At 45.3% G+C, this 26,114-nt stretch overlaps 1 protein-coding gene across 1 annotated transcript in view; it reads right to left on the bottom strand.

Moving 5' to 3' along the window:
- Positions 1-5,431: 5,431 nt before the first annotated feature.
- Positions 5,432-26,114, bottom strand: part of ARPC2 (actin related protein 2/3 complex subunit 2) — a 39,699-nt gene continuing 19,016 nt past the window's right edge. The window contains exons 5-11 of the mRNA XM_080719843.1: positions 25,486-25,531; positions 20,153-20,339; positions 18,596-18,689; positions 8,917-9,043; positions 6,671-6,771; positions 6,236-6,336; positions 5,432-5,519 (exon numbers count right to left, since the gene is read on the bottom strand). Of these exons, the coding sequence (XP_080575969.1) occupies positions 5,495-5,519; positions 6,236-6,336; positions 6,671-6,771; positions 8,917-9,043; positions 18,596-18,689; positions 20,153-20,339; positions 25,486-25,531 (681 nt within the window). The 3' untranslated portion in view covers positions 5,432-5,494. The remainder of the gene's footprint in view (positions 5,520-6,235; positions 6,337-6,670; positions 6,772-8,916; positions 9,044-18,595; positions 18,690-20,152; positions 20,340-25,485; positions 25,532-26,114) is intronic.

A 26,114-nucleotide genomic window follows, 5' to 3' on the forward strand; every position in this document is an offset into this window, starting at 1 on the left:
TGACCATTTATCTGTGGTTTTTCCTTTTAAGAAGTTTGTGGGAAGTGGGGTGGGTGGCACCTGCTTATAATTTCAGCATTTGGGAGGCTGAGAGGAGGATCAGGGTTCAAAGACAGCCTCAGCTACTTAGTGAGGCCTTTCTCAACTCAGTGAGGCCCTGTTTCAAAATAAATAAAGAATAAAAAAAATAGGGCTGGGGAATGTAGCTCGGCGGTAGAATGCCCCTGGGTTCCATCCCCAGTACTGCCAAGAAAAAAAAAAAAAAAAAAAAAAAATTGTGGGGTATGGTGGTGCATGCTTGTAATCCTAGTACTTGGGAGGCTGAGACAGAAAGATTGCAGGTTCAAGGACAGCCTCAGCAATTATTGAGACTCTCATCAACCTAGTGAGATGCTGTTTCCAAATAAATAAAATTGGTCTAGGGGTACAGCTTGGAGGTAGAATGCCTCTGGGTTCAATTCTCAGTACCACACAAAAAAGTGTGTGGGCTAGGTGGTGTCATATCCAACTAAAGATAACGCGGTTACTGCTTGGATTAGGATATATGCAGTCACAGGGCTCTGAAGTGGTGGCACTTGGATTCAGATCAAAGGCTCTTCAAAGCTGTTTCATACCTGTGCAGCTCAAGCCCAAAGCCACCTCCACCTCCCAGGGGTAGGCCATGGATCGAGTGAGACAGCTGGCAGTAGTGGAGACCAGGTCACATTTTTCCAGCCCACAATCTCAGTGTGCTCGGCCCCCATCGTGAGACATCCCTCCTCCCACAGACCATCAGCCATCACTGGAGTCATAACGGGCCTCTGCCCACAGACAAGTGAAGATTTTGAGACTAGATTCATGCTGTTTTTTTGGAAGCCAGGTGTGGTTGCACACTCGAAATTCCAGTAGTTGGGAGTCTGAGACAGAAGGATCACAGGTTCAAGGTCAGCCTCAGCAATTTAGCAAGATTCTCAGCAACCTAGCAAGATCCCGTTTCCAAACAAATTAAGAAAAGAGACCAGGTGTGGCTTGGAGGTAGAATGCCCAGGGGCTGATCCCCAGTAGACACACAGAGTGAAACCAGAGAGTAAAAAATGAAAGCAGGACTGGGGGTACAGCTCAGAGGCAGAACATCTCTGGGTTCAATCCAGACACACACACACACACGCCTTGTGCCCTAGAAACAGATGAGAAAGGGATGAATATGGAGAGGGGTTTAAAGCCTGGCGTGCTGGCACGCACTTGTAAACCCAGTACTTGGGAGGCTGAGACAGGAGGATCCAGGTTCACGGAAAACCTCAGCTACTTGGTGAGGCCATTTGCAACTCAGTGAGACCCTGTTTCAAAATAATGAATAAAAAATCGGGCTGGGAGCTGGGCGTGGTGGCGCGCACTTGTAATCCCATAATTTGGGAGGCTGAGACCGGAGGATCCCGGTATGTGGACAGTCTCAGCTACTTAGTGAGGCCCTCTGCAACTCAGTGAGACCCTGTTTCAAAATGAAGAATAAAAAAATTGGGCAGGGGTGTAGTTTGGAGGTCGAATGCCTCTGGGTTCTATCCCCGGGCCCGCTGCCCGCCCCCCAAAAAAAATCGGGCTGGGGGGTACAGCTCTGAGGTAGAAAAAAAGGCATTACCAGATAGGGGTTTATACCAGCATGGATTTTTGCTGATAAAGCATCTTGACTTTTTTTCTTCAGAACCCAGTTTTGCCACCTATAGTACTTTTGAGAGAGAATTCTGTTTCCCAATATTGGTAAGAGAGCATCGTGAATTCCAACTTACCAAGCAGTGATGCTTTGAAAACATCAGAATAAAAAAAAACTTACTGATACAGGTCACCATGTCTCAATATATTCATTTATATTTAGCCTAGTTTTCCACCTGCCATAAGCAAGTGACCAGGGGGCCCGGAGCTCTCAAGAAGCCCATGTAATTATTTTGTGGTCCTGGGGATTGAGCCCAGGGCGGTTCTACCTCACAGCTACACCACCATCCCATTTAATTTTTTGTTTTGAAACAGGTTCCTGCTAGGTTGCTGAGGGTTTTGCTAAGTTGCTGAGGCTGGTCTTGAACCTGTGATTCTCCTGTCTCAGCCTCCCAAGTACTAGGATTATAGGTATGTACCATCAGGCCTGGCTCCTAGGAACCCATTTAAACGAAGTGAAAAGAAATCCGAGGACTGGACAATCTGAAACACAGGGTTTGTACTATCCCGGTGCTGGTATAACTGAAACACGTCTCCAAGTCAGTAACAAACAGGCGTGAGGCGCTGACTGAGCCAGTCTACACTATTCCACTTTGTTTTTCTGGCCGGAGACCAGACCTCAGGCCTCATGCACAACAAGCAAGCACTCTACCACTGAGCTGCTCACACTATGCCATTTGTAAAAATACTGGTGTTGAGCTGGGCGTGGTGGGGCACGCTTGTAATCCCAGTACTTGGATCGCGCAGGTTCAAAGCCAGCCTCAACAGCTTAGTGAGGCTCTCAGCAACTTTGTGAGACTTGTTTTTTTTGGGTACTGGGGATGGAACCTGGGGCATTCTATCTCCGAGCTGCAACCCCAGCCATACATTTTATTCTTTATTTTGAAATTGGGTCTCACTGAGTTGCAAAGGGCCTCACTAAGTAGCTGAGGCTGGCTGCAAACCCGGATCCTCTGGTCTCAGCCTCCCAAATGCTGGGATTACAAGTGTGTGCCACCACGCCTGGCGAGACCTTGTTTTTAAATGAAATATAAAACAGGACTGAGGGTGTAGCCCACAGGTCGAAGGTCCCTAGGTTCCATTCCCAGTACCCACCCACCCCCCAAAAAATGTTGGTGTCAAGCTGGGCATGGTTGCCATGCTAATCTAAGTACTTAGAAGGTTGAGAGAGGAGGATTGAAGGCTCATGACCAGCCTCAGCAATTTAGTGAGACCCTGTTCAAAAAGAACTGAGGGTATATAGCTCATAGGTAGAATGCCTCTGGGTTCAATCTCCAGCGCGCGCGCACACACACACACACACACACACACACACACACACACACACACACACACTACACACACTACACACACCCCTAGTGTCACCCAAAGCTACACATATAAGGAAAATGCATAGAAATACACAATATAGAGCTGGGCATGGTGCACACACCTGTAATCCCAGTACTTGGGAGGCTGAGACGGGAGGATTAGAGGTTCACAGCCAGACTCAGCTACTTAGTGAGGCCCTCTGCAACTTTTAGTGAGACCCTGTTACAAAAATATAAATAAATCTGGAAGTGTCACTCAGAATACCCCTGGGTTCAATCGCCAGTACAAAAAACAAAAACAAAAACAAAATAAAAACAAAACAAAAAATGCCCTACAAGCCCGATGTGGTGGCGTATGCTTGTAATCCAGTACTTGGCAGGCTGAGACGGGAGGATCGCAGTCTGCAGCCAGCCTCAGTCACTTAGCGAGGCCCTCTGCAACTTAGATTCAAAATAAAGAACAAAAAATAGTGCTGGAGGTATAGCTCAAGGGTAGAATGCTCCTGAGTTCCAGTACTGCTAAAAAAAAAAAAAAAAAAAAAAAAAAAAAACCCAAAAACCCAAAATACCACATAGACCAAACAAGTATATGTGCAGCTGGTAAAATGTAAAGGTGGATGGACTTCACTAATGTCACTCTCCTGGGTTGTGGCACGATACTATAATCATTCGTGGAAACCAGAAGGGTACATAAAAATTATGACAGGCTTGTAATCTCAGTACTTGGGAGGCTGAGATAGGAGGATCGTAGGTTCAAGACCAGCCTCAGCTACTTAGTGAGGCCTTCTGCAACTTAGCGAGACCGTTTCAAATTAAAGAATAAAATACAGGGCTGGGTGTGTAGCTCAGAGATAGAATGCCCTTGGATTCAATCCCCAGTATACCCCCCCCCAAAATAAGCGCATGAATCTACAAATTTTGTGCGTGTGTGAGGGATACTGGGGATTGAGCTGAAGGGCATTCTGCCTCTAAGCTACACCTCCAGCCCTATTTTTTCTTTTTAGACAGGGTCTCGCTAGGTTGATGAGAATCTACTTGCTGAGGCTGTCCTTGAACCTACGATCCTCCTGTCTTAGTTTCCCAAGTATTAGAATTACAGGTGTGTATCACCATGCCCAGCCTACAAGTATTACAAAATCGAGTTTAGGAAATAAAAATGTTGGTTTTCATAGTTAGATGATTTCACAGTTCATTTATGGGTCTCAAACCAGTTTGAAATATACTACTACTAAAATTATAGAAAAATTAAAAGGGAAAGCAGGAAGGCAGAACCCATTAAAACCTTTTTGACTGCCCCTAAAACTCTACAGGTAATTCCTAACTAAGGACATTTTCGGAACCCATTTCATTTCAGGGACCGTGTCCTGCTGGAGACAGCAAGCTCTGCGGGGCTCCCTGCCACGTGGTAGGCGGCCATTTCCCACAGGGAGCGCCGTGGCAGGCCCATCTTCTGGGATGTTGTATGAGAAAGAGGATGTGGCCACTTAGTTTGTGTTAGATCATAGCTGATACCCGCCCAGTGCCCTGCAGAACCACACGCACGTGAAGCGCATTCTGGGAAATGCCACACATTATTCATGACAAAAGAGTATGCCTGGAGATACTGTGCTTGGCACTGGCAGGGAGCTTTTCAGTCACTCAGGACCAGTCAGGCAGCTTCAGTGACCACGCTTTATAGGATGTTCGAGTTTTTACTTTATCGGCACTGGGAATTGAACCCAGGAGCAACCCCCAGCCTTTTTTCTTTCTTTCTTTGTTTTGAAACAGGGTCTCACTAGTTTGTAAGAGTCCTGCTAGTTGCTAAGGCTGTCACTGAACCTGTGATCCTTCTGTCTCAGCCTCCTGAGTACTGGGATTACAACCATGCGCCACCATACCCAGCTAGGATGTTAAAGTTTCCAGCTCACTAGTTCCCCTCTTGTGGGGAAGCTAAGGACACGGATGGCACGGGCTCTTGAACCTGAGGCTTTCCGCCCAGGCCTGCAGATTCCAGGGCAGTAGTGTCCACCCTTCTTCTTCTCTCCTCCTCTCCTTTGTACTCAGAGTCCAGAAACCCAGAGAATTCTCATTTAAGATAGAAAGATTTTCTTTATTAATGACCCCAACCGTATTTCTTTAGATATAGGAGTTTTGAACTCAAATACTTAGGAGAAAACAAGTTAAGACTGCATTATCCTGTAACTCATTACCAGTAACATATTGCAAAGCGAAACAGCTTGGAAAAGAGGGTGGGAGGGAAGGGGAGTGAGGCAGGGAAGATAAAAGAAAAGGAATTAAGTTGATCAAGTGGAATTCTTTTTTTCTTTTTTTTAATTCTTGGGAACTATAAAGTCCTTGCAAGCACAGCTCGTTTCTGCAGATTATTTTCCAAACGTGTACAAAATGGAACCCAAACGGAGAATCCCTTAAGAACCTGGAGAGGTGCAACGTGAAGGGCTACGATTATCCAGGAGCAAGTTCCAGCCTTCGGCCACCGGCGCGTCCTCCGTTCCCGAGAGTTAGCGGGATGAAAACGTCTTCCCCCTCCAAAAGCAGAGAGAAAGAGTGAAGGCTGGCTCCTGGCCGCCCTTTACTCCTGCCCCGCAGTCTACACTAGGGTGGGACCCCAAAGGGACACTGAACAGGAGGAGGAAGGCTCCTCAGGCAGAGGCACCGCAACCACGGCGCAGCCGCGATCCAGAGTCCACACGGCGGTCTCTGCCTTTCCCCCTGTGAACACTCAGGCTGGACCTGTGCTAAGCCCAGAAGGACATGACATGTACCAGGCAGCTGGGAGAATCACCGCCCAGTTTCTGGGTGGCTCAGAGAGAGGTGAATTCCTGACTGCAATCGTTTCCCAGTACCACTTAGTAGTTCAGGTTCCCACCCAGTGGACCCCACTTTGAGCGTCCACCGAGCAGTTTCTTAACCTTTCGCCAGAAGGGTGGGAGGTTTAAAGCATCTTTAGAACTCTCAAGGTTAAAGACATTTCTGCTGCTATGTGGTGGCTAACTTGGGCCTGGTTCTAGGCATGGTAAAGTGGTTTGTTTTTTTCTTTCTAGCTTCCACTCTCTCTGCTCACAGGATGTGGAGATGAGGACACCGCTTGTGGCCCACTCAGAAGTGAGACTGTCAATGCCACCTTCGGTCCAGTGGCTCCAGCCCAGCCCGCCGGCTTCACCTGGCACCGCTGGCCAGGCCACCAGCACCACTTTCTTCTTGGTGAGCGTGGGGGAGGAAAGTGGTCCTGCTCTACTTACGTGATTGTTTTCATTTCTTTCTTCTCGGCATCTGGGCGTGCACGGTTCAGCACCTTGAGAAAGTCCGATGTTTTTGCCCGCATACGTGTGTGAATATAGGCCTGGAAACAAGCACAGCAGGTACTGAGCGGTCCTGTTCCAGACAGAAAACTTTGCTTTCATTAGGGAAAGCTACTGGGCAGGTTTGCAAACATACACCCTCGGGATTGACCCAGGCCACCAGGAAGCAGGATGGGGAGCAATTCTAGAGACAGTCATTTCTCTGCTATAGGCAAAGGTGAGGGAAAGGGGAGGCAACTTCTTCCTTTCTCTGTCTCTGTCTCTGTCTCTGTCTCACAGTGTTGGGACTCAGTGCCTCGTGCCTGCTAGGCAAGCGCTCTACCAGCCCCTGTGACTACGGACTTCAGAGTCCTGTGAGCAGCCTGGCCGCCTCACCTTAGAGCACTTGATGTGGTAGTGCAGGTAGTCCCGGAACGTGTGGATCAGGTTGATGGTGTTGTCTCGAGCACTGGCACTGGTGTGGCGAGGGAACAGCACTGAGGGGAGGGCACAGACAGGCATCAGGTGGAGCATGAAGGCCAGGAAGCCTGCAGGCAACGTCACTCTCCCTGCGCGAGGGGCCCTGGGGCTCAGCTCTCCCGAGACAAAGCAGGTGAACAGCAGAGCCAACGTGCAGCCAACGAGCACAAGCAGGGAGCTCCCGGTAAAAAGAGGTGAGACCCCGGGCGCTCATTCTATGCTGGACTCTATTCCCTAAGTGCCACACGACTACCAGCTCCTGCCTCTGCAGCTCAGCAGATTCCAGGGTGATGCTAACTAGCTACCCGGGAAAGAGCAGACTTTAAGAAAATAAGGCATAGGAAACAAAGCTACCTGCCCTGAGTCCTTGGCACTGAAGTAGAGCAAGCCTTTGGAGAAACTCTATTCTAGAGAACATATTTTTTTATTTTCTGGTAATGGGGACTGAACCTAGGGACCCTCTACCTCCAAGCTACTACCCCTAGCCCTATTTTTCATTAAAATTTTTTTTTTTTTTTTTTTTTTTTGGTGGTACTGGGGTTCCTGGAAGCCCTTCTACCTCCGGGCTACACTCCCAGACCTATTTTTTATATTTTTATTTGGAAACAGGGTCTCCTAAGCCAGCGCGCACGGCTGGCTTCGAACCTGCGCGATCCTCCTGTCTCTGCCTCCCAAGCGCGGGGATTACAAGCGTGCGCCACCACGCCCGGCCTATTTTTCATTTTGAAACTGGGGTTACCAAGGGTGGCCCTGAACCTGTGAATCTCCTGTGTTAGTGTGGCACTGCACTTGGATAAGCATTCTATATTCTTGCCAGGAAAACAAAAACTAGAGTATAAGGATGTGAAGCTCTTGGCAGCCCAGACAGAAAGAACTGCTTTGCTTGGGCCTGGGCTCCAGCCACCTGCAGTCTTTACAATAGGACAACCCATGTCCTTCCTTTCCCTTGGGCTTTTTCAGAGTTTCTGTACCTCTGAACCTACTCTACCATTGAGCTAACAGTCAGCAAGACCCCCAGAGTTCAAGGGTGAGATTCCAGCTAGGCATGGTGGTACACACCTGTAATCCCAGCATTCAGGAGGCTGAGACAGGAGGATCGCAGTTTGAGAACAGCCTCAGCTACTTAGTGAGGCCCTTTGCAACTCAGTGAGAGCCGGTTTCAAAATAAATAAAAAATAGGGCTGGGACCAGGCATGGTGACACATGCTTGTAATCCCAGCATTTGGGAGGCTAAGAGAGGAGGATCATGGTTCGTGGCCAGCCTCAGCTACTGAGTGAGGCCCTTCACAACTCAGTGAGACCCTGTTTCAAAATAAAGAATAAAGAACCAAGCTGGGATGTAGCTCAGAGGTAGAAGGCCCCCAGGTTTCATCCCTAGTACTGTTAAAAAAAGAAAGAAAGAAATACTAAACGATGCCCAGCATGGTGGTGCACATCTATTATCCCAGTACCTGGAAGGTGAAGACAGAAGAAATGCAGGTTCAAAGCCAGCCTCAAAAATTTAGCAAGACATTGCTCCAAAATAAAAAATAAAATAGAGCTTGGGGTGTAGCTCAGAGGTAGAATGCATGAGTTCAATCAGAACTCTATTTGCTCAGCAGTGCTGATATCTCTCTCTCTCTCTCTCTCTCTCTCTCTCTCTCTCTCTCTCTCTCTCTCAAAATAAGAAGTTACCCCTTTTTCTTTAAGACTTAAGAAAAAACAGAAAAAAGTTACTGTACAAAACAGTACCTGAGCCGGGCGTGGTGGTGCACCCTTGTGATCCCAGCATTCGGGAGGCTGAGATGGGAGGACTGCGGTCATGGACAGCCTCAGCTACTTAGTGAGGCCCTCCGCAACTTAGTGAGACCCTGTTTCAAATGAAAAAGAATAAAAAATACAGCAAGGGGTGTAGCTCAGAGGTCGAATGCCCCTGGGTTCCAGCCCCAGACCCGCAAAAAAAAAACCCAAAAACAAAAACAAAATAAAAAACCAACAGTACCCGGCCTGTTCTGTAACCAGTGCTCTGCGACATTCTTCCACAGTGCCAGCAATGACAATGTGAACAAGCTGATACGCCTCCTCTTGCCCACCTTAGAACATCAACCCAGGCTCTCCAGATGTAGGCCTTCTGCTGTGTGCGCCCATCAGAGCCACACGAGGGGCAATCGCGCCCTGCTCACCAAAGGTGATGTAGCCAATGTTGTCGCCAACAGCGGCATCCGTGTCTTTGAGCTCCAGAGGCGGCTCCCTGTGGCTGAAGAGGACCTGTGGGGCCGTGTGGCTGGCTCTGCGTCCTTCTTTGAACTCCTGTCGAGACAAAGCAAGAAAAGTTGTGAGCGAGAAGCAGCAACTTACGCTGTGGGGTCTGTCCCGTACGGTCTCACCTTCGCTGCTCTCTGAACAGCGGACGGCTAAAAATAAACGACACCAAACCTGAACCACTGCAGTGCTGGCTGCTAAAAGTGCACTTCAGATTCACAAGGGAGAGGTTACAAAGTGCTCAACTAGCCAGATTTCCAAACTTTGATGCAAACTAGCGTTAATCCTCCCTTCCTTCCTTCCTTCCTTCCTTCCTTCCTTCCTTCCTTCCTTCCTTCCTTTGTCAGTACTGGAGACTGAATCTAGGGACATTCTATCCCAGCCATTTCTGAGACAGGGCCTCCCCAAGTTGCCTTGGCTGGCCTCAAACTTGTGATCCTCCTTCCTCAACCTCCTGAGCAGCAGGGAATACTGAGGTTATGCCACTGTGCACAGTTCCTTTCAATTATTTTAGACTACATAAGTAATAAGATTATATTTAAGACTAATTAGACAAATTACAAAGCACTGGTAAAAATTTTAAAAAAGCAATATTGTTGGGCTGATGGCATATGCATGTAATCCCAGCACTTAGGAGGTGGAGACAGGAAGACCACAGGTTTGAGGCCAGCCTCACTACTTAGTGAGACCTTCTGCAACTTTGTTGAGACCCTGTTTCAAAATAAAGAATAAAAAACTGAGCTGGGGGTATAGCTTGGAGGAAGAATGCCCCTGGGTTCATTCAATCTGCATCATGGGGGGTGGGAGGGAAGCAATGTTGTTTATTATTGCCTTATGATTTAATGTGAGAAAGGTCCCTGAGGCTTTAGCTGAAGGCTTTCTCTTTCTGGTCCTGGAGACTGAACCCAAGGGCCTACCCTTTATATTTTGAAAGCATCTTGCTAAATTGCTGCGGCTGTCTTTGAACCTGCAATCCTCATGTTTCAGAAGCCCAAGTGCTGGGATTATAGGTGCCTGCCACCACACCTGGCTTAGTTCAAGTGTAAACTCCTGTTTGTGCACGGAGAGCCAGCCCCTCACAAGTTGACCAATTTCCCATATGTTCACGATCTCCACCTCTACCTTCTTCCAGTTTCATAAAGATCATGCTATTTCTGGAAACCAGACTTCTGCCTAAGTCTTGTTTCACTGAGGTGTCTTAGGCCTGGACTGTTTAGAATTTGTCAATAAAAACTCTAGACCAAGTGCCAGGCATGGTGGTGCACGCTTGTAATCCCAGCATTCAGGAGGCTGAGACCAGAGGATCGTGGTTAGCGGACAGCCTCAGCTACTTAGTGAGGCCCTCTGCAACTCAGTGAGACCTGGTTTCAAAATAAAGAATAAAAAATAGGGCAGGGGGTGTAGCTCAGAGGTCGAATGCCCCGGGTTCCATCCCCAGACACACACACACACACACACACACACACACACACACACACACACACACAAACAAAACAAAAAAACCTCTAGAGCAAATTTAAGCCCTGAGAGCAGAAGACAATGAAATTAAAGAAGGTCACTTGTCTTAGTGTTCAAAAACAAAGTGAAGAGCTGGGCGTGGTGGCGCTCGCTTGTAATCCCAGCATTTGTGAGGCTGAGACAGGAGGATGGAGGTTTGTGGACAGCCTCAGCTACTAGTGAGGCCCTTCACAACTCAGTGAGACCCTGTTTCAAACTAAAGAATTAAAAAAAAATAGGGAAGGGGGTGTAGCTTGGAAGTCGAATGCCCCTGGGTTTCATCCCCAGACCCACAACCCCCGCCCCCCACCAAACAAAACAAAAACAAAAACAAAAACAAAAAAAAGTGAGAACTTAGGCCACGAGAGTCTGATTTCTAATTTTGGTTCTTGGATGGCCCTAAAAGACATATCAACATGTTGTGCTTTTTTAAAATACTATATAGACTGAACACAGAGGCATTCTTCTCCAAGCTTTTTATTTTGAAAACGGTCTTGCTAAGTTGTTGAGGCTGGCTTCAAGCCTGCTCTCCTGTCTCAGCCTCCCAAGCACTGGGATTACAGGTGTGGGCCCCCTACCCAACTTGCTCATCACTCTCAACAAATGTATCTGTACTCATCAAATTACCACAAAGGACTGGAGATTTAAAACTCAGGCCATTCCGTCCACATTCTAAGCTCCAGACATCAGGCTTCTATAGTTCATGCACACCTAGGTAATGGACGAGCAATACAAACCATCCTCTGGCTCATGCAGATCCCTAAGAACAGAACTGCATTTTCTAGCAATGCCAGGAACAAAAGGGTGGTTCAGATTTATCGTGTGGAGTGTGGGGCGCGGCCTGGTGGTGGAGTGCTGGCCTAACCTGTGTGAGGCCCTGGGCTGCCTGCCAGCACCACCTCACACCCACACACCCCCAAAAGGACTCGGGTTCATTGCGTGGGCCTTCCGAGACACGGCAGAAGCATGGAACGGAACAGGGGGCTTTCCAAGGGCTGCTGAAGGTTCCAAGGACCCTGCAAACACTCACACAGCCATCTGGCCTGCAATGTTCTACAACGCCGCCTCGCACAGCCAGGGACGGCTGGCTGTTCTTTTGCTGGAGCCGTCATCTCTTTCCCCAAACTACTACCATGATGATACTTTACTATTCATCCCCACCAGGTGGAACTCCTCGTCAAAGCTCCTGCTGTAATCTTCTTTGTTTCTAGTCCTCTGCTCATCAGAGCCTACCTAGCACAGGCCTGCCGAGGCAAAGCAAGCGCTTCTGCCCCAGTTGGTACAGGATCGCTGTACGGTTAAAGGAACAGAGACGCTGTTTCCATGCGCAGACAGAAAGTACACACACCGCTCAGCAGCCCTCAGTAAAGGAAAGACGTGTGGGAAGTCCCACGGCCTGGTCTGGGACGGGGCCTGTTTCACAAGCCACCTCCATGTCAGCCCCGCCTGGTTTCTTGGGGCTCATGGAAGAGAAGCGACCATGGGCTGTATCAGGTCAGCTTCCTTCTGAACATGTTCTGTTCCCCAGAGGAAAAGTGTCTGGCGAGGCAGAAAGGAGTCAAGCTAATACAAATGGAAATCCCAAAGGCAAAGCTTCTGAAATGGCCCTTCTTTAAAAAACTTTCATTTTGCTGGGCAGGACAGCGCATGTTTGTAATCCCAGTACTTGGGAGGCAGAGACAGGAGGATCACATGGTCATGACATGGCCAGGCTCAGCTACTTAGTGAGGCCCTCCACAACTTAGCAAGACCCTGTTTCAAAATAAATAAAAAATGGCTGGGGGTGTAGCTCAGCACTAGAACGCCCCTGGGTTCAATCGCGTGCACCACACACACATACACACAGAAAATTAGTCTCTAAATAAATTAGGTACATGTTTTCTGGGCGCGGTGGCGCACACTTGTAATCCCCGTGCTTGGGAGGCAGAGACAGGAGGATCGCGCAGGTTCGAAGCCAGCTGCGTGCGCTGGCTTAGGAGACCCTGTTTCCAAATAAAAATGTAAAAATGGGTCTGGGAGTGTAGCCCGGAGGTAGAAGGGCTCTCAGTCTGTATATAGAAAATAATAGATTGTGTGTGTGTGTGTGTGTGTGTGTGTGTGTGTGTGTAGTAATAGGAAGTGAACCCAGGGGTGTTCTGCCTCCAACCTACACCCACAGCTCTTTTTATTTTTTATTTTGAAACAAGGTCTTGCTAAGTTGCCAGGGCTGGCTGCGCCACCATGCCAGGCTGGAAAATAACACATTTAGGACCTGTTCAAGCTGGGTATGGTGACAATGGTATACACCATACTTGGAGACTGAGACAGGAGGATAACAGGTTAGAGACTAGTTTCAGCAACTTAGCAAGGCTGTTTCAAAACAAAAAATAAAAAAGAGTAGGGGTGTAGCTTGGAAGTAGAATGCCCCTGGGTTCAATCTCTGGTATTCCCCCCCCCCCACACACACACACACAGACTTGTTCAACAATATACCTCTGGTTTGGGATATTATCCTTTAGATAATCCTGTCTTTGCTTCTGGGTTCCCATTCTTCAACTATACTGAAAATCAATAAGCCAATCAATCCACCCATCTTCATTAGGTAAACCCACCAAAGTGCCCTTTCCTCTCTCCAGCTAGGATGTATTCCGAATACTGCTTCTTTTATCAAAATGTGATTCATCATAGGGAGTTTAGAGCAAATCCAAATAGATGCTAAGCTTTAGGATTTAGTATGTGATAATATATAAAGTTACCTTTTTTTGTGGTACTGAGACTAGAACTCAGGGGTGTTCTACTTCCAAGCTATACCCTCAACCCTTTTTTTCCCTTTCTTTTTTGAAATAGGGTCTCAGTGGGCGTGGTAGTGCAAGCCTGTAATCCTAGCATTTGGGAGGCTGAGACAGGAGGATTGCAGTTCTCAGACAGCCTCAGCTACTTAGTGAGGCCCTTTGCAACTCAGTGAGATCCTGTTTCAAAATAAAGAATAAAAAATAGGACTGGGGGTGTAACTCAGGGGTAGAATGCCCCTGGGTTCTATCACCAGTACTGCAAAACAAAACAACTATTGTCTCCCTAGGTTGCTAAGAGTCTCATTAAATTGTTGAGACTGTCCTCAAATCCATGGTTCTCCTGTAGTCTCCCAAGTAACTGGTATTACAGGTGTGATCCATTAGGTCCAGCTTAAAGCTAATGAGGATAGGAAGGGAGGGAGGGAGGGAGTGTGTGTGTGTGTGTTTGTGTGTGTGTGTGTGTGTGTGTGTGTTAGTTACTGGTGAATAGAACCCAGGGACACCCTACCTCTGAGGTACACTCCAAGAACTATTTTATTCTTTTACTTTGAAAAAAGTCTCACTAGGCTACGGATGACCTCATTAAGTTGCTGAGGCTGTCCTCGAACATACACTCCTCCTATCTCAGCCTCCAAAGTACTGGGATTACAAGCATGTGCCACCAACCCCAGCTTGAGGATAGGCTTTTAAGTAACTGCTACTAGAATTACTGTGTAGCTGTTTAAAAAAATAGATGGACCAATGGCCAGGCGAGGTGGCGCACACTTTTAATCCCCACGCTTGGGAGGCGGAGACAGGAGGGTCGTGCAGGTTCGAAGCCAGCCGTGCTGGCTTAAGAGACCCTGTTTCCAAATTTAAAAAGTATAAAAAATAGGTCTTGGAGTGTAGCCTGGAGGTAGAAGGGTTTCCAGGAACCCCAATATCACAAAAAAAAAAAAAAAAAAAGGACCAAGCGGGGCGTGGTGGCGAACACATTATAATATCGGTACTTGGGAAGCTGAGACAGGAGGATCACAGGTCCATAGCCAGCCTCAGCTACTTGGTAAGCTCTTCTGCAAGTTAGCCCCTGTTTCAAAATAAAGAGTAGCCAGGTGTGGTGGTGCATGCTTGTAATCCCAGCATTTGGGAGGCTTGCGGTTTGCAACCAGCCTCAGCTATTTAGTGAGGCCCTTTGCAACTCAGTGAGACCTTGTTTCAAAATAAAGAATAAAAAATAGGGATGAGGGTGTGTAGCTCAGAGGTAGAATGCCCCTGGGTTCCACCCTCAATATCACAAATAAATAAATAAATAAAATTAAAAAATAATAGGGCTTTGGATGTAGCAGAGGTAGAATGCCCCTGGCTTCAATCCCAAGTACCACACACACAAAAAAACCCCACAAACAAACAAAAAAACAAAGCTATAAAAATAAGAGGTAAACTGCTTTATAGACTGAGTATAGACTCAAGTAAATCTAACTATCGACTCAAATTCTAGAAGCCATAAAAGAAAAAATTTATCAGTTTGATTACGTAAAGATAAACCTGTCCATGAAAATCCCAGAAAACAGTTTGACAAACTGAAAAAAAAAAATAAAATAAAAATAAAAAAACCGAAATCGCAACTCATACTAGGGATGTAGCTCAGCGGTAGAGCGCTCCTAGGAGGCAAGCGCGAGGCCCTCGGTTTGACCCTCCGTACTGGGGAAAAATTACAATTCTTCTCAGAGACGAAAGGTTAATCTCTCTAGAAAGAAACTGAGAGCTGGTGGTGTAGCTCAGTAAGTACAGCACTGTCTAGCATGTGTGATGCTCTGAGTTTGATACCCAATGTTGCAAAAAAAAAAAAAAAGAGTCAATCTTCTGCTCGGCGTGGTGGCACACACTTGTAACCCCAATACTTGGGAGGCTGAGACAGAAGGATCGCAGGTTCAGAGCCAGCCCCGGGAACTTAGGCCCTCTGAAACATGAGACCCTGTTTCAAAATAGAAAATAAAACAGGGCTGGGGTGGGAGGCAGCTCAGAGGTAGAATTCCCCTGGGTTCAATCCCCAGCACCCCCCCACACACACACACAACCCTCAAATAAATAAAAAAGAGGGGGGGCCGGAGAGATGGAGGGAGAATGAAAGAAAAGGAGAAGGAAACTGAGATCAGTGACTCCATAGAAAAACGAGTAAGGGACACAGACATTCCAAGCCCGGCGTGGTGATGCGGCCTGTAATCCTACTACTCAGGATGGCCAGTTCGCCGCTAGCCTCGGCAACTTACTGAGCCCCTAAACAACTTGGTGACATCCTGTTTCAAAAAATAAAAAGAAGATGCAAGGGGTGTTGCTTGGAGGTAAAATGTCCCTGGGTTCAATCCCTAGAACCAAGGAGAGAGAAGACAGAGAACCATTTCGTAGGAAAAGAAAAGCAAATACCCTTTAACACGAGAAAAGACGTTTTGATATCACTTCAAAGAAAATATAATTTTTAATCTGTTAACAGAAGAAATCTAAAAGTTTGACAGGACACTCTTGGTAAAAGGGCAGTGTCTGACTGTACAGAACACGGCGCACTCTAGAGTCTGGTGATATGCACCTACGTTACTGACTGTGACCCAGTGTTCCCAGCAAATATCCTACAGGAGCCGGGCGTGGTGGCGCAATGCTTGTAATCCCCGCATTTGGGAGGCTGAGACGTTCGCGGACAGCCTCAGCTACTTAGTAAGGCCCTCTGCAACTCAGTGAGACCCTGTTTCAAAATAAAGAATAAAAAATACGGCAGGGGGTATAGCTTGGAGGTCAAATGCCTCTGGGTTCCATCTCCAGACCCACCCCCCCAAAAAAAAATCCTACAGGTATCATCACAGAGGTTAACAGGTGGGAAGGGCCCTCATAATACCTTCACAACTGCCTAAGAGGCAGACTGTGTCTTGCCCCTGAACATAAATAAACCAGTGGTTTCCATTTCACTTTTCTAGGTTACTGGCCTGACTTTAAGATCTTGAAATATGAAAAGAATTCCAGTTCGTCATATGCTAATTACCATATGCTTTTCGAGAAGTGAGTTTGAAAGGAAGCCGCCTAACAGACTTTCTTCGTGGCTTGGTTGGCATGTCCACAAAGACAATACAGCTCCGCGGGGAACGCAGCCCGAGTCTGCGCCAAGTGACAAAAGCGGAAGCCACGTTCTCATCTGCTCGCGAGTGCGCGCTGGCCAGGCCCACGGAGCCGCAGCAAGATCAGTGACCAGAAGGAACGTCCAGTGCTCCTGGTCGCAGCCCGCTCTCCTAGAAACTTAAAATTCCATGACGAGGGAAAAACTCAAGGCAATTTATTTTGGGGGGAAAATTTAGCCAAAGTCTAGTTTCTGTGGTTATCTTCAACAAATTACCCCCATTCTCGGAATTTGGACAGGGTGGCAGGGCAGATGGCTTTCTGATCCCAACCTTTCTGTATTCCTAGACGCCATCTGGCTTGCACAGCACCAGGAGAGTCACTAAGCAGAAATACTGGCAGTGGAAAAATGCAGAATGGGCTTGTTTCCTCTTTTAAGTAAGTGTTCTACCACTTGTACTTTGAGGGAGGAGCTTAAATTCATTTGCAAAAAATACAAAATTTTTTCCTCAGGAACAAATCTCCAGTAAACTCTCTAAGATAAGGTCTGTTTAAAAGTATAAAAATAAGTTATTTCCCAGAATAAAATGGAACAAAATTGGCAAAAACCCAGCCAAATCTAAATATACACTTCATAGCTTTTAAAATTAGTTCCTCGGTTTGACTACAGACCAATTTCTGAGCTACCACATTTAATTCCCCTGTCAATTCTGCATAAAATCACATGCAATGAATATAGAAAGGCTTACTTTTAGGGCGAGGAGTTATGAATATATATCTGCATATGTAAATTTTCATTAAGTTCAGTACTATCAAAGGCTGAAATGTCAATATTCCAACTTTTCTACTTAGGGACTCCCAAACTAGAATTTCTGATTAATTAGCCAACACAAAAAGCCACCAGAGATAGAACAAATTGAGGACATTAATTTTGAAGATTTCTCAGGCCACTTATAAGGCCACATAGCCACATCACTATTATGTTAAGCACAGCTGTCTTTCAACTCTATTTGGCAAAAAAAAAAAAAAAAAAAAATTCTATTTTAAAATCTCATCACCCTGCCAAGGCACAGAATGAACGTACTGAAGTTTAAAAAACAGTTAACCAGCCAGGTGTGGTGGCGCACGCTTGCAGTCCCCGCCCTTGGGAGTCTGAGCCAGGAGGATCACACAGGTTCGAAGCCAGCCTCAGCTACTTAGTGAGGCTCTCAGAAACTTATTGGGACCCTGTTTCCAAATAAAGTATAAAAAAAATAGGTCTGGGAGTATAGCCTGGAGGTAGAAAAGCCCCTGGGTTCCGCCCCCCCAACCCCGTAAACACACACACACAAACACACACACATACACCCACCCACCCCAAGTTAACCAGTCTACTAGATTCTGAATGCTGAGCTATCTCAGAAGAAACCAGCCTGAGGCTGGGTGTGGTGGTGCATGCTTATAATGCCCGCACTTGGGAGGCGAAGATAGGAGGATCGCGCAGGTTCGAAGCCAGCCTTGCTGGCTTAAGAGACCCTGTTTCCAAATAAATATATAAAATAGGTCTGGGAGTGTAGCCTGGAGGTAGAAGGGTTTCCAGAAACTCCAGCACCACCAAAACAAACAAAAAGCAAACAAAAAAAAAGAAAGAAACCAGCCTGGACACCTGAACAACGAGTGATCGTGTCCTACAGCCAGCAACTGGCTGGAGACAGGTGCCACAGTGTTTTACAGTGAGCATGCGTGCCTGAGCCCAAAAGCCCAATCACTGTCTTCCAAAGTACAGTGCTCTTCTTAGACAATGAACATCCTTTCTCAGCAAGCACTCTAAGTGACTCACCGCACTCGAGCTTTGTGAACCTGTCCCCGCCAAGTCAAGAACAACCTACAAATACAGTACCTTCTACGTAAGAATTGCTACAGATCATCCTGAAAATCTTAGGACTGAAATAAGCCAAAAGTGGACCTTGCTAGAAATCGGAGGAAACACAAGGGGGTAGAAATGTGATCAGGGCTTAGATCTAAGATCCCATGGTAGGAAGGATACTTAATATTCAGTCATGGTTAGTACATTAATATCCAATTCACCCTCTTAATCCTGTCTTGCAAAAGGCCAGAACCACCAAGAAAAAATATAATATTCAATGAGTTTGGTGTGGGCTGTTTATTAAATTTTACCATCAACAGAAATTCTAGTTTCTCTTTCTAAACTTTTGGTGCAAATATATAAATCACCATGTTGTGGTTTTCCCCCAAGATGACTTCTCCGTACCTGCATGAACACCTTTCCAATGACCACGTCATCATCATCCTTAAACACTGTACTGAAGACTACCGTGACTCTGTCCTTCTTAGATTCAACATACCTGAAGGGAACAAAACCAGAAAAGCATAGAATCAGAACAGGGTTTTGTCAGTAACTCCAAGTACAAGTGAACTAGAAGCCTTCCAGTCATAAGTCTTTGAACCTGTAAAACAAAGGTATGCCGAGACACTAGTATTTGTGGTCAAGAGAAAGGAAGTATAAATGACCATAAATAGGTTTCTTGAATTTGCATATATGGTATAACCCAGAATCTAGAGTTAATGATTTTCAAAACACCACTCATACTATGAGATTTGTAGTGTGGAGGTAATTTTTTTTTTTTTTCTGGTGGTACTGGGGTTCCTGGAAGCCCTCCTACCTCCGGTCTACACTCCCAGACCTATTTTTATACTTTTTTATTTGGAAACAGGGTCTCCTAAGCCAGTGCAGCTGGCTTCGAACCTGCGTGATCCTCCTGTCTGCCTCCCAAGTGTGGGGATTACAAGCGTGCGCCACCACGCCCGGTTATAATTTTTTCTGAATTTTTTTTTGGTACTGGGAATTGAATCCAGGGGCATTCTACCTCTGAGTTACATCCCCAGCCTTATTTTTATCAGTACTAGGGATGGAACCCAGGGGCATTCTACCTCTAAGCCACACTTCTACCCCTATTTTTTCTTTATTTTGAAGCAGGGTCTCACTGAGTTGCAAAGGGCCTCACTAAGTAGCTGAGGCTGTCCATTGATCTGCGATCCTCCCGTCTCAGCCTCCTGAAGGCTGGGATCCTAAGTGTGTGCCACTATGCCCGACTCTTATTCTTTTCTTTTATTTTTATTTGGAAACAGAGTCTCACTAGGTTGATGAGAGTCTTGCTTCTTGCTGAGACTGTCCTTGAACCTGTGATCCTGTCTCAGCTTCCCAAGTACTGGGATTACAGGCATGTACCACCATGCCTGGCTGTGTGGAGATAATTTATGATCTGCAATAACAAAGAGTCTATGGTCAGCCTTTGCTGCTTAATTATCTGTGATTTTTTTTCTTTTTCTTTTTCTTTTTTTTTTTGGTGCTGGGGATTGAACACAGAGACACTACCTCTGAGCTACACCCCCAGCTTTATTTTATTCTGAGACAAAGTCTAAGTTGCAGAGGGCCTAAGTTGGTGAGGCTGTCCTCAAACATGTGATCCTCCTGTCTCAGCCTCCCAAGTACTGGGAATACAAGGGTGCACCACCACATCTGGCTCTGGGCTATTTATTCTCTTAAAAAGATTCAAAATAGTGGTGCCTTAAAGGAAAGCTGGGGTTTTTCTTTTCATCTTTTGTCAACTCAAAATATATAGAGCCTATGGAAAGTGGTCAGTTTTTTCCTATCAACTACATCATGAATTAAGAAATTTTATGAGAAAAAAACTTCAGAGAGATTCAGACAATATATTGAGTTTAAGGTTTAATCACACTGTATTTCTTTCGCTAAGTGCTATCTGGGCATATCTGGGCAAGCTTTAAGACCAAATTCTATACTCACATGGTCTCATCATCCCTATAATGGATGACTGCCCTGTTCTCTCCTTCCTTGCCCTCTTCTTGGAATTGAAAGTATTTCTCAAAGACAGAGGCAAAACAGTTTCGCTTCAACATGCCAGCCTGATGCACAATAGAGTCCTTGGATGCAGGCAGATTTTCAAGGTCGTATAGCAAAGACACATTGTATCCTAGAGGGGAAAAATAACACCCAGCAGTTAGATTAGAAACCAAACCAAACTCTCCCAAGTAAACAGACTAGCCTAGCCCCCCCCCCCCTTTTGTACTAGGGATTGTACTCAGAAGCATTCTACTTCTAAACTACATCCGCAGTCTTTTTATTTTTTATTTAGTAACAGAATTACACTATGATGTTGAGCATCTCACTAAATCACTAAGGCTGACCTTGAACCTGGGATCATCCTGTCTCAGTTTGGACCACTGTAGCTAGTATAAGGAAAAAAAAAAAAAATTTTTTCCCCCCAATACTGGGGATGGAACCCAGGGGCATTCTACCTCTGAGCTATACCCCAAGCCCTATTTTTTTTTTTTAATATTTTCATTTTTGAAACAGGGTCTGAGTTGTGAAGGACCTAAGTAGCTGAGGCTGTTCGTGAATGGGCGATTCTCCATTCTCAGCCTCCCAAATGCTGGGATTACAAGTATGCACCACCATGCCTACCCCCCCCCAATTTTTTTTTTTTTTTTTTTTTTGTGTGTGTGGTACTGAGGGTGGAACCCAGGGGCTTTCCTACCTCTGAGCTATACTCCCAGACCTATTTTTATACTTTATTTGGAAACAGGGTCTCACTAGGTTGCTGAGAGCCTCCCAAGCGCAGGAATTACAAGCGTGTGCCACATGCCTGGCTCTAAGAAGTTTTTAAAAAATTGCCTCTAGAAGGGCGTGGTGGTGCACGCTTGTAATCCCAGCATTTGAGAGGCTGAGACCTGGAGGATCACAATTCGCGGACAGCCTCAGCTACTTAGTGAGGCCCTCTGCAACTCAGTGAGACCCAGTTTCAAAATAAAGAGTAAAAAAATAAGGCAGGGGGTGTAGCTCGGAGGTCAAATGTCCCTGGGTTCCATCCCCAGCCAGACCCGCAAAAAAAAAAAGGAAAAAAAATTGCCTCTAGCCAGGTGTGATGGCACAGGCTTTTAATCCCAATACTTGGGAGGCTGAGACAGAAGGATCACAGGTTCATGGTCAGCCTCAGCTACTTAGTGAAGCCCCCCACAACTTAGTGAGACTCTGTTTCAAAGTAAAAAATAAAAAAATATAGGGCTAGGAGTATAGCTTGGAGGTAGAAGGCCTCTGGGTTCAATCTCCAGTACCACAAAAAAACAAAAAAAGAACAACAAGAAAAAATGCCTCTAGAACCAGGCATGGTAGCCCATGCCTATAATCCTAGTACTTGGGAGAATGAGACAGAAGGAACTCAGGTTCAAGGTCAATCTCATCTACTTAGTGAGCCGGTTTCAAAATTATAGCATGGAGGTAGAACACCTCTGGCTTCAATTCTGAGCACACACACAAAAAAGCCTTTTCAGATTCTGAGGACATTTTACTTTGTCTCAGTGTCTGTGGTTTTCATCCCAGGTACAAAGTTATCCATTTCCATCGGAAAAAAGGTACGGGTTAAGTGTGGGAGGCTGTTGTGAGCAGTGAAGGCATATATGGTATATAAGTGCTGGAACATAGAATAGGGACTGAAATCCAAGCATCATTGTGCCTCTATGGCACGTCAACTATGAATTCCAAGAAACAGAGCTGGAACATTTACATAACCAAGTGATTAATAAGTGCCCCAAAGACTAAATGTTTTTTGTAAGAATATGTGTATACCACAGGGGGTTATTCACATTCTAGGCTACTGATGAGAATAATTTTTTTCTTTTTTTTTGTGGTACTGGGGGTGGAACCCAGGGGCTTTTCTCCATCCAGGATATACTCCCAGACCTATTTTTATACTTTATTTGGAAACAGGCTCTCACTAAGTTGCTGAGAGCCTCACTCAGTAGCTGAGACTGGCTTCAAACCTGTGGATCCTCCTGTCTTAGTCTCCCAAGCACGGGGATTACAAGTGTGAGCCACCACACCCGACTCAATGAGAATAATTTTAATAGGACTGTTTAAATCCCAAACTTTTGAATATCTTTGTTCTATCTATGTTTTATTTTTTTTCGCCAAAAACATTTTTTTTTTTTTTTTGGTGGTGGTGCTGGGGATTAAACCCAGAGGGGTTCTACCCCTGAGCTATACCCCAGGCAAATTTTATTTTATTTTATTTTTTTTTTGAGAGTCTGGGGATGGAACTCAGGGGCATTTTACCTCCAAGCTACAGCCACTGAAACTGGGTCTCACTGAGTTGCAGAGGGCCTCACTAAGTAGCTGAGGCTGTCTGCAAACCGTGATCCTCTGGTCTCAGCCTCCCAAATGCTGGGATTATAAGCGTGCACCACCACACCCGGCTCAAATTTTATTTCTTATTTGGAAGCAGAGTCGCACTAAGTTGAAGAGGGCCTTGCCAAAATTGCTGAGGCTGGTTAGAACCTGTGATCCTCCTGTCTCAGCCTCCCAAATGCTGGAATTACAAGCATGCATCACTATGCCCAGATAGCTTCTAGCACTCATATTAAATTATATTCTAATTGGGGTACCTGAGACCCAGGTATGCATGTATAAAAAGATTTGACAAAAAAAAAAAAAAAAAAAAAAACTAGAGCAAGGCACCTTGGTGGACACCTTAAATCCCAGTACTTGGGAAGCTGAGACAGGAAGATGGTAGGTTTGAGGTCAGCTCCAGCAATTTAAAAGAATCTATTTCAAAATAAAAATAAGCCAGGCCCACTGGTGCATGCCTGTGATCCCAGTACCTGGGAGGCTGTGACAGGAGGATCACTGGTTCCAGGACAGCCTCAGCATCTTAGTGAGACCATGTTTCCAAATAAAAATTAAATTGAACTAGGAGTGGGGCTCAAAGGTAGAATGCCCCTGGGTTCAATCCTCAGTACCATACACCAAAAAATGTTAATAATAATAATAATAATGATAGTAAATAATAATAGACCAGGTATGGTGGCAAATGTTTGTAATCCCAGTACTTGGGAGGATGAGACAGGAGGATCACAGGTTCACAGCCAGCCTCAGCTACTTAGTGAGGTCCTTTGCAACTTAATGAGACCCTGTTTCAAAATAAAGAATAAAACAGGGCTGGGGGTGTAGCTCAGAAGTATGCCTTTGGGTTCAGTCTGCAGCACAGGAAAACAAAACCAAAAATAAATGTAGCATCCAGCTGTGGTGGCGCATGTCTTTAATTCTGGCACTTTTTATTTTGAAATAGGGTATTGCTAAATTGCTGAGGCTGGCCTCAAACCTATAATTGCCCCTCTCAGCCACCCAAGTACTGCATTACAGGTGTGCACCACCACACCCAGCTTCCTTTTTTTTTTTTTTGGCGTGGTACTGAGGATGGAACCCAGGGGCATTCTATCTTTAAGCTACACCCCCAGCCCTATATTTTAATCTTTATTTTGAAACAGGTTCTCACTGAGTTGTAAAGGACCTCACTAAGTAGCTGACTGTGAACAAACCACAATCCTCCTGTCTCAGCCTCCCAAATGCTGGGATTACAATAAAGCCAATACACCTGGCCACACCCAGCTTCCCTGATTCCTCTTAAAGCCCACAATATTATTTGTGTGATACAATTGTCCTTTCTATTTGAGGATTAGTGTATGTATGTATGTATGTATGTATGTATGTATGTATGTATGTATATATATATATATGTGTGTGTGTATATATATATATATATATTTTTTTTTTTTTTTTTTTTTCCCCCAGTATTCTTTACAGATTCCTGTTGAAGCTTTGAATCCAAGGGCTGGGGTCATAATTCAGTGACAGAGAGCTTGAGGCCCTGGGTTCCTTCCGTAGCACCTCCGAAAAACAAAAGCTTCCATTCATAAATACTCATAGTAACAAAGTACATTCTAAAGGTACTTTTTATTTTTTATTTAAACTTATTTTTTGTGGTACTGAGGTGGAACCCAGGAGACTTCTACCTCCGTGCTATACCTCCAGACCTATTTTTATATTTTATTTGGAAACAGGGTCTCACTAAGCTGCTGAGACTGGCTTAGAACCTGTGAGATCTTCCTGTCTCAGCCTCCCAAGCACTGGGATTACAAGCATGTGCCACCACACCGGCTTTAAAAGTACTTTTATTAAATATTTTGTTTCCAGAATCAGAAAGAAATATAGGAGATGCGAAAGAATTCTAATCAGTTGGTGAAGTGGTACAATACTATGAATGGGTCAAATTAAAACAGTGGAGAGAAGCAAGGTGTGACAGGAGGATCATGGTTTTCAGACAGCTTCAGCTACTTACTGAGGCCCTGTTTCAAAATAAATAATAATAAAAAAATCGGGCTGGGAGTGTAGCTCGGAGGTAGAATGCCCTGGTTCAATCCCCAGCAACACACACACACACACACACACACACACACACACACACACACACACACACTATAAAAACTATAATAAAAAAAATACTGGGAGAAAAAGCTAGTTGAAATATCTGCTGATAATAGAGAGACACAGAAATACAGAGACACCTTCCTTCTCAGAACAGTTTGCTACTCAAGGTACCAAAGTAACACTATTTGAGTAACAAATGTCTTGCTCAAATGGTCTCACTTCTTGGTTCTCACTCTGGGGCCCTGTTAAATACCCCAGACGTTACTGCGATGGGCTACTGCATCACAGAGGTGAAAACTGCTCAGCTTTCTGCTTTAAGCCTCCTTTCAAGTGGTGTAACATACCCATGCTACTCAAGGGTGGCGGGGTGCCTTCTAATTCCTCCCGCCAGAGAGAGATCATCTGTTAGAAGAATGGATTAAAGAGAGTGCTGACATTTTTGTTACTTGAAAATAGTGTTGGTGAATATTTCCCTTATTTTCCCAAATATACAATGTATAGAAAAAGGTGTTACTAGGGGCTGTGGGTGGGAATCAGTGTTTGCGTGGTCTTTTCAAAGGCATGTTAATCACCACTGCTAACAAAGGTGGCCCTCTAGCTGAAAGATAAAATAAGAATCATTTCCGGACCTGTCAAGTAAATCTTAATGACACCTGAGTTCTGCACACCCCACTGTGCACCACACTGGTCAAAGCAGTGCCCCTTAAAGGCTATTTTTTACAGAATGAGGATTGGGACCTAGGCTCCTAGAGAAAAATGTGTAAAATGAGTAGTATTTAAATAAAATCATTTGGCTAAAAATAGCATAATACAAATGAGACATGTCTCTTTCCAAAGTTGCTCACATTATTACATACCTGATTCTGGATTTACCAAGAAACTCCCGTACACTCTCTTTAATAACTAGGAAATAAAAACAACAACAGAAAAGTTAATCCAAAGTCTCTGATAATAATAATTTCTTTTGTGTTTAAATTGGTACTGGGAACTGAACCCAGGGGCATTCTACATCCAAGGTACATCCCCAGCTTCATTTTATTTTTATTTTTGGTAGCACTGGGGATTGAACCCAAGGGCATTCTACCTCCAAGCTCCCTCCAAAACCCCATTTTATTTTTATTTGGAAACAGTCTTCTCACTAGGTTGCTGAGAGCCTCACTAACTTGCTGAGGCTGTCCTCAAACCTGTGATTCTCCTCTTAGCCCCCCAAGCACAGGAATTACAAGCATTAGTCACCAACCCCAGCTCCACTTTTTGTTTTTGAAACAGGGTTTCACTAGGTTGCTTGGAGTCTTGCTAAGTTGCTGAGGCTGTCCACGAACCTATGATCCTGCTTCAGTCTCCCAAGTACTAGGATTGCAGGCATACACCACCACACACAAAAGTGTTTGCCAAGCTCTTCCTAGCAGCATTCTGAACTTTCATTTGACAGGCTGAAAATGGAGGTACAGGAACAGATGGTTGCATGGATGATCTAAGTCACCAA

The sequence above is a fragment of the Muscardinus avellanarius genome (assembly GCF_963383645.1).
Source record: "Muscardinus avellanarius genome assembly, chromosome: 2".
Classification (NCBI taxonomy): Eukaryota; Metazoa; Chordata; class Mammalia; order Rodentia; family Gliridae; genus Muscardinus; species Muscardinus avellanarius.